Source organism: Siniperca chuatsi, linkage group LG12 (genome assembly GCF_020085105.1).
Source record: "Siniperca chuatsi isolate FFG_IHB_CAS linkage group LG12, ASM2008510v1, whole genome shotgun sequence".
Taxonomy (NCBI): domain Eukaryota; kingdom Metazoa; phylum Chordata; class Actinopteri; order Centrarchiformes; family Sinipercidae; genus Siniperca; species Siniperca chuatsi.
Genome location: NC_058053.1, coordinates 16,236,783 through 16,245,371, shown reverse-complemented (window position 1 = coordinate 16,245,371; position 8,589 = coordinate 16,236,783). Strand labels below are relative to the sequence as shown.

Below are 8,589 nucleotides of genomic sequence, written 5' to 3'. Positions count from 1 at the left end.
ATCCGCACCTGTTTCCCCTAACTTGAGAAAGTCAAAGGATCCAACTCGATGAAATCTATGAAGTGGATTTTTCTGACAAGTAGTAGTAAGGGTGTTGCATCAGTGCTTAAAGAATATGTGACATTAGGATTTGTCTGTTTCATACAATAAGCTAAATTAAGGAATTATAGCAGAAATGTTGATGCAAGTTTAGCCTACATTCAGACTGCGCTGGATTAGCTTCCAGACTGAGAAAAGCAAAAGAATTGAAATGCAAATAAGACGGGGATTACTGAGAGAGCATTCACTCTACCAGAGCCTCCTCCATTAGCGGGTGAAATACTGGTCACATTTGCAAATAGTGTCTACACCTAATGATTATTCTCTATTTACTTACTTTTGTTTGTTAATAACTCAATTAATTTATTGTCATCAGTGAGATATTAACCAATAAGAGAATGTTTAGCATTGCTTGGTAGATTATACAGAATACAATATAACAACAGCATAATGATCCAATCTAAGCCGATAACCATTCCCATTACTCCACACACTCTAATAAAAGTAATGCAGTGTGGCAGATAGTCCCCATTCCCTAAACATGTTTGTCCTTGTTAGCATCAACCTGAAAACATAACAGAGCTGACACATCAGTGAGCAAGGTAACATTTTCTCCCTACATGGATAAGGGATCTATTTGGCTTTGCATTTTAATCCAAAGAAAATGGTTCTAAATGAGAAACTGAATCATCTCAACTTCAAAAGCATGCTTTCTGTACACCCAGAAGTGTGAAATTTGTAGCTGCGGGGATGGCACTGACTTGAAAGTGCCCACATGTGAATTCTCTTTTATAGTTTTTCAGATCAGTGAAGAATAGATGTATTTACTGACTCTTCTCTACCTTATTAAAATGGACTTGGATGTGTTTCTGTCTCTTTTGTTGGGTCTGCAAAACATTAATGTTAATCTAAGCTTAAAACGGTTTCCCCCATTTATCTGAACACAGTGATGCACACCTTGCATTTATATGAATGTGTTACATAAAAATATTACATATAAAAACATCAAGGTGTCATGGTACTATTTCATTATTGTCAGTCAGACATAATGTGCAGTTTCCTAAGTAGAGAGTGCCCTCTGCTGGCAAACTGTAGGCATAGCACAACATCTCTCTATTCATTCTTTTCTCATTCATCCTGATCAGGGAGCAATGGCAACCAAAATGTCCCTCTTCCCAGCAGCTTCCTCCAGCTCCTCCTGGGGGATCATGGGATCATCAAGCGCTCCCACGCATGCTGACAGATTGTAGTGTTGATTGAAATTTGTCTTTCCTACTGCTCATTTCCTTTCCTCCCTTCATGCCACTTGTCTCCCGTCGAGAAGTGACATAAAGGAAGTAAGGGAAGGAGACAGAAGTGAAGAGAATTAGGACAGTTGTTTGCTGATGATATGAAAAGTGTATGTCCATTACTGAAGTGGTCCTAACGTAAATCTTCCGTCCAATAACCAATTATAAAATCAAGTATTCCAAATTATGTCATGTTTCCTACTTACTGAGTCAACAAAGAGATATGAAGTGCATGGGGCATATATAGGCCGTACAATTGGCCACCTTTAGCCTTTAGGCTGTAGGATTTCTTCTTTAATTCTCTAAGTGGGGGAATGATGATCAGATCGGATACTCAGCTTTTAAGAATGCGAGTTGTGTTTGGTCAGTAATGGGCAAGCCATTAAAAGTCTCCCTGTAGGCTTTTCTTGTCTTTCCTTCAGACAATGTCTCCCAGTACCTTGAAGTTGTTTTTGTCTCCAACAGTATTAGGACAGCCGGCAAGATAGAAGCATTAACGTCAGTTTCTGGGTCACAAAAGAAAGGGGGAGGTAGAGAGGGAAAGGAGAAACATTTTAAAAGGAACTCAAAACACCTGTAGTCTCTCCAGCGCATCCTTACCCCAAGGTCTCATCCAGCTTTTTCTTCAGGGAGTATTAAGGATATCCTGCTTACGGATGTTCCCGAACCTGGATGTGACAGTCAGCAAAGCATAAACAATGCTTTTTTTTATACCATTTGTTTCTCAAATTTGGTTCATTGTTATGCATTTGAAAGCCTATGAATAAAACAACGTCCATCAACTAACAATGTATTTTGTCTTGCTTTTCTGAAAAGACATAAGTGGTGATTTTGTAACATATTTATATTACTTGTATGATTTCGAAAGCATACAATAGTTTGTAGTTTCCCTTCATTCTAGGCAACCATTGAATTCCATTCTTGTCAATAAACCATGACAGTCAACTTCAATCACAAATCAACTTGCAAAATCGTCAAACCAATTCATCATAGTGAATACCAGTATACCAAGTTATTTGAAAATGTTACTTTAACCTTGTGTGGATGTGGCAGTGCAACTGAAACAACTAACTGACTAATTTGAAAAATCTACAACTGATTTATGGTGAGTTTTGATAGGAGACATCTCAGACCTTGGGCTGTCGAACTGCATTGCATTCACAAGTTATGTTGTCAGAAAAATAAACCCCGCAAAACATACAACAAACAAACATGATGTGAATTTGACAGATGTGTTCAGCAAGTCACTTTTGTTGTTCAACTATTTTTACGCTACTTCACGTTTATACAAGGTGATAGAACAATATCATAACAATAACCTGTCAAAGAAAAAAGTCTGACAACTTCTTTCTACCTCAAAAATACAGATAAAAATATAAATATCTGTGAACATCCCTAATCCTGCTGCAGTGGCAGGAATGAGAGACGGACAGATGACCTCCACAGCAAAGTCATCTTATAACGGCTTGGAGGAGTCAAACGTGGGAACATCAATTCTGTCCCAGGGTGAAAGAATTCCTTTCCCAGAGTCAGTGGGGCTGTGACCAGTCTGTCACTGATTATGCTCAGACAGTTTCAGAGGTGGTGTTTACAGTTTTGCATGATCTGCTATATAAAACACATTTTGCATTGAGGGTTGTCACAAAAAAGTGACAGTGGAATGTACTTAATGTCATAAATGCTGTTATACATTCTATTTTTGTGAAGCCTTTAGCATTTAATATCTTTTTAGCCTTTCAGGGAAGTGTTTACACAATACTACGGCCATTTTGGGGTTGAATTTTGTGGTAGTTTTCGGTTTTATTGTACGGAGAGATTATTTTGTCCACTCTGTGAATAAATAAACTTTAAAAAGAATGCCATACACCAGTAAGATGTTTGTTAATTTATAGGCTCTTAAGCTACTACTACCACGATTAAAAAGCAACTGAAAGCTATAAAATCTGACAAAAAACAACTGTCACATAATTTTGGCTACTGTACTTTCAATCAAACTTTATTTGATTCAGGGCTTCCAGCTACCACTTTGATTATCCATATGTAATATATTATAACTTATCGTAATGAAAGACATTAAAGTATTTGTTCTTTCTAAAAATGTGGTAGTTGTAGAAAGGCAGGCCAGACGAAGTCACCAATTACAGCTTCCACAGGGCTTTGAAATAGGCCTTGCATAAAAAAAAAAAAAAAAACCTTGTAGGAGCTGTAATTCTCGAATTATTTTTTTTTCATAGGTATGTAGTTAAGCTCAGTAGAACGGGTACCAATTTGGCTTAGAATATAAAAAGCATACTGCAATAACTTTTTTTGTGTGTTAATGGGGTGAATGTGGTATGTATTGTGAAGCGCTTTGAGTGGTCCGAAGACTGGAACGGCGCTATACACGTACAGTCTGCAACAATAAAGCAGATGAGTCTGCCTGAGCTTTGTGATACACTAAATTTGTATTACCAATACCAAAAAACAACAGAAATCTGTATCATTCAACATTCTCATCAGTTGAAAAGACTGACATTTGACGTGCAAAGCGGACAGCAATCTAATAACACTAGAAATAGATGCATTGACCTCTGAGAAGACTATCATGTAGATGTGATTAAGATTATGATGCAAAACATTTTTTCTTTACTTTTCTACAGATCCTGGAAGGCATAAGCAAATTATTGCAGGAACATTCAAATTTAAGTAAATTAAGAAAAGAAAATACATTCCAAATATCTTCTGTATGTTATGATATCATACCACAACCTTGCCCAGGACAGTGAGGAGTTGAATACTTTTTAATTAGCATTATTTTCACAAAAAAATGTCTTGAAATGTCTCACATTTTGACAAAAATCCTTCAGAAATGTATTTTGAACTAAACATGTACAAAAAGTCAATTGTGGGTGGGGATAAACCAACATCTGTCCATCTCCTTAACAGACCTTTTTCTGTGCTTTGCACACACTCATAACAAACTAAAGATTGCCCAGAAGCCAAAGTGCCTGCATAGTTTGCATTGCAGTCTGAGTTTGCTATTATTTCTTTTGGCTCTTGGAGGGCAAAGAATCATTACAGACTGTTGTAGATTTTGCAGTGCAGGTATGCCAGCTTCTCAGCCCTGCTTTTCCTCAGCATGGGAAACCACTCCTGATGGCTAATCTCCACAACCCTGTAGCCTGCCAACTTCAACTGCCTCCTCTTCATGGCATGAAGGCCCAACAACTGCTGTGAATGGTAGCAGTAGTGGTTCCTGCTGGAGACCTGGATAGCAAGTTTGACTGTGCCTTTGGAGTCCTGAAGGGCTGAGCCTTGACTACTGGGTTTGGTAAGAGTTTCTATAAGGTCGCTGGTCAGGTCTAGCCCTGTGTCAAACAGTCTCCCACCTTCATCAGGCTCCACTCTGTGAAGAGATGCAGGCTTAACTGTAAGAGACGGAGTTAAAGGTTCTGTGGTGTTTTTGGTATTTATTATCTGTGTTAAAAGTTCCTCAGTTATAGTCACTCCGATATTCATTCTCCCCCAACCCTGATGAGATGGAAATTTGGATGAACTGTTCTCTGGAGATAACATTTCTGTGTGGGATGCTGGGTTCAAAGGTATAGGCTGTCCAGCGGAGTCAAGATGTACTTCCAGGTCGATGGAGCGAGTGTGGGGCAGAATCATTCTCTTACATACAAACGTCTCTCCTCCAAGCAGATCTTGCAGAGTAGATTCTGCCTCCTGAACCTCTGGTTTCTGGCACACGTCTGATTGAGCAAACTTCCACAGCATTTTTGTCACCTCCTCTCTCAGTTCACAGCTTAGCCGCGGGCCAGTCCACTGAGGCAACTCCAGAGCCACCGCTCCATCTAAAGTGAACAAGTCTTTTTTCAGCTCCAGCTGTGTAGATTTCAGTGCTAAGTTGACAAAGTCAGGACTCAAAGCTAATGCAATTAGGTCCTCTGGGAACTGAGAGACAAAGGCCAGGCCTAGAAGGCCAGTAAGCAGATGCCCTGGGTATCGCTGGAATTCAGCTTTCCTCTGTCTCAGGCCCTCTGTGAGACTGGAATAGAAGCTTGGGCTCTGAATTGGGAGAAACCCTAATGTGGCAAAGGCCCACAGCAGTTTGCATGAGTCTTTACTCCTGCAGTGTGGCACCAGCAAGGGAACTCTCTCAGCAATTGCCATAAGGATGTTATCATTGCGGTAATGCAGCGCTGAACAGGCCAGCGCCACATGCATCAGCCCCTTAGCACCCATCCTGTTGGCCCGTCTAGGAACTTCCTTTGCCATGGCCTCCAGCCAAGCCCTGTGATACAGGTAGCTGAAACGCAGGAATTTCAGCACATTCACCATGGCAAAGTCACTAATTTCCTCCACAAAAGAGTGTGCCTTGTCAACAATACGAGTCACTGCAGCCTCAGATATTGAAGTCTGGGATTTAAAGAGCCCCAAGCATACAGCACCAACCTCCTCAGGGTACAGTTGATGTAAATGATGCATGAGAAGCTGCTCTACAGGATGGATCAAGTCTTTCGGGCACTGCCTACCTTCCCCCATTATATACAACAGTTGCACCAGCTCAGGGATCCCCATCACTCCCAGATACAGATGGACTGAATCATAGAGGTGCTGTAAGAACTGGGGGACCTGCCTCCCAAGACAGCGCCACAAGTCAGCAGCTAACAGCAACTGGTGTAAAGTCATCTGGTTGGCCCGGCGGCTCAGCTCAGCCTCATACAGCCCGAGTACAGTGTGGGCTGAGGGCATGTCCAGCAACACAAACGACTGTAGCACCTCCAGCAGCTGCAGTTGAGTAAAGAGGCGAAGGTGTTCTACAGAATATCGGAGGAGCATGATAAAGCGTTGGTCACTCCTCACTAGAGACATCTTGTCTGGGTGCAAGCGGCTGAGCTCCACAAGAAACTGAGACACATCAGATGGTTTCATGCTGCCCTTTAAAACAGTCACTTTCTGGAGCAGCTGTAAGGCCTCCTCCCATTCGATTGGATGAGGCCGCTGGGTGAGGTCAAGGGTCATGGAGGCATACCCTGGCCGGCATTTGAGGAAGGCACGTGTATCTACTATGACATCTGGTGGTATGGGTTTTCTGTGGTACAGTGACACTGATGGCATCTTGGGTTCGGGGCCTTTGTTGAAAGCTAAGTCAAGAAGTGTGTTTTTTGAGCTGGAGAGATGCCGGGAGCAACTCACACTGTAGCGATTGCTCTGTTGCCAGAAGGAAGGTGCGAGAGTCATGAGACACTGTTCGTATTCATCATTATCTGTTTGGCTCCGGGATGTTGCAGAGTTCCACACAGAATGACGATATGAGGAAGGGTTGTAATACAGCCTGTATCCTCCTTGGAGAGAGGCCTCCTGGTGCTGCATTACTCCTTTCTTCCCCTCCGGATCATCAGTCTCATCCTCTTGTTTGACATGCACGTGCTGAGCCTGGGTAAACTCGTTTCTCAAGCCTGGGAGGTAGCGTAGCCTGGGCACCCATCGACAAAGCACACAGGCAGCCATCAATCTGCCAGACTAAACAGACAAAGGCATGATTTTAAAAGAACGGCAAAATAAAGTGCTAAGTTGACCAAACATACAATTCCTAATATGCAGTAATTTACTACAAAAGGCAATATATTGTTTTTTTTGGGATTGTTTTATCTGTAGATCAATTTCACCTCAAATTTGGTCTGGGATGCCACTTGCCAAGAAAACTGTGCTTCTAAAAGAGGGTGAAAGGTAGACATGGAAATAATAGTGTCCAGTTTTTAGCCACATTTTAATTTCAACAATAAAATAAAAAAAATCGTTAAAAACAACAACAAAAAAAATGTTTAAAATGTATAAACCTGTTTTGAATATGTTTATGTGTAGAGTATGTGTAGGAATATTCAAATCCAGGTAAATGCAAACAATAGCTGACATTTATGGAACATTACTGTCTAAAACATTTGTATACCAAAGATGATAACTGTATGTAATTGTATATTTCTCATGTATTCCATTTGCTTGGCATTTACTGAAGATAAGATAAATGTCTTGTCAAGCACAGTATAAAATAAATGAATAGTTAATTTCCCTTAATGAAAACCATGGTTAAAAGACACTATACATTCAGTTCAGCTTGCTACTTATTTAAATTTGTATGTACAACTCCGCTAACAAACAGCTGTTATGAATATTTCCTGCCTGAAACCCAGAGTCCCTGTTGTTTGAGTGGATGAATACATATGTACTGTATACACAAAAGATTTACTGAATAATTGAATTTTAAAATTTATGAATACAAACATCCAGATTAAACAGGTAAGGACATGCTACCATTAACTGTTGTCATTTTGCCTCTTCAGTCTAGACCATAACCTCTGACTGGCTGAAATTGCTGAGTGTGTCAGCAATTTAAAATAATCATTCTGAAATAAATTTTCTGTTGCTGTTGTTCTTTTAATTTAAAAGCAAGGTATCGTCTAGTTCTTTTAAGACAGAAGATACCTTACTGTGTATAACACGAATTGTTCAGTGTTGTGTTCTGGTTATAACATACAAGTTATAGTAGTTTGTGGGGACAGCCACATTTTAGAATGGGAATATGGTGTAAGACAGCAGCTAACGTTAATTTAAGCGGAAGTTGCAATACAATAAACCACATTACACACATCCGTATGTCCTGTAAATGCGTCGTACAACTCACCTTTAATTCTCCAGCATCAACACGAGCCTCTTATTGATAGTCTGAACATGTTAAAAAAAAAAAAACCTCATGGAGTTACGAGGAGGGGAAGCGTTAAATCAACTGACATGCTACAATAGAGTGCTACAATTACACCGGAACTCAAGTATTTCAACCTTCAAAATAAAACACCTAGACATTGTTAGCTAGACGATGTAACCACCGATGCACTAAAAACAAGTTAAGACATCGTGCTGTGATATACAGATTGTAACAATATATCGGAATATTCAATATCACCATTAGGTTATATAATAAATGACTGTAAAGTATCACGTCGGACGTGTCGGACTTGTGGTATTACATTATTGTGGCACGTTGGCGTGGCTTCCGTGAAGAGCAGCCATAACTGAACAGAGTATGACCTACGGCACCTGGGTAGGTTCAAACGTCAGAATGATGAAACGCATTTTTTTTATACACTACCATAAAAACAGTCAGTATAGCACCATCAGTTACAATGTAGCTTAATAAAATTGATCCGCCTTATTATTGTGGTTAAATCCGTTTCTTTCAAGATACAGGTCATTGAAAAGTCAAGTCAATCTTTTTCTTTCA

General features: G+C 40.1%; 1 protein-coding gene across 2 annotated transcripts; it reads right to left on the bottom strand.

Annotated features, from left to right (window-relative positions):
• Positions 1-3,750: 3,750 nt before the first annotated feature.
• Positions 3,751-8,261, bottom strand: LOC122885880 (FAST kinase domain-containing protein 5, mitochondrial). Of its 2 annotated transcripts, XM_044217612.1 has the most exons (3): positions 7,993-8,261; positions 6,980-7,023; positions 3,751-6,833 (listed from the first exon to the last, which is right to left on the bottom strand). In XM_044217612.1, the coding sequence occupies exon 3, from the start codon at positions 6,819-6,821 to the stop codon at positions 4,383-4,385; it is 2,439 nt and encodes an 812-aa protein (XP_044073547.1). In that variant the 5' UTR covers positions 6,822-6,833; positions 6,980-7,023; positions 7,993-8,261; the 3' UTR covers positions 3,751-4,382. The 2 variants fall into 2 exon arrangements, with proteins under 2 accessions (XP_044073547.1, XP_044073546.1); XM_044217611.1 differs by lacking the exon at positions 6,980-7,023 and having other exon boundaries at positions 7,993-8,257.
• Between the last annotated feature and the right edge of the window lie 328 nt (positions 8,262-8,589).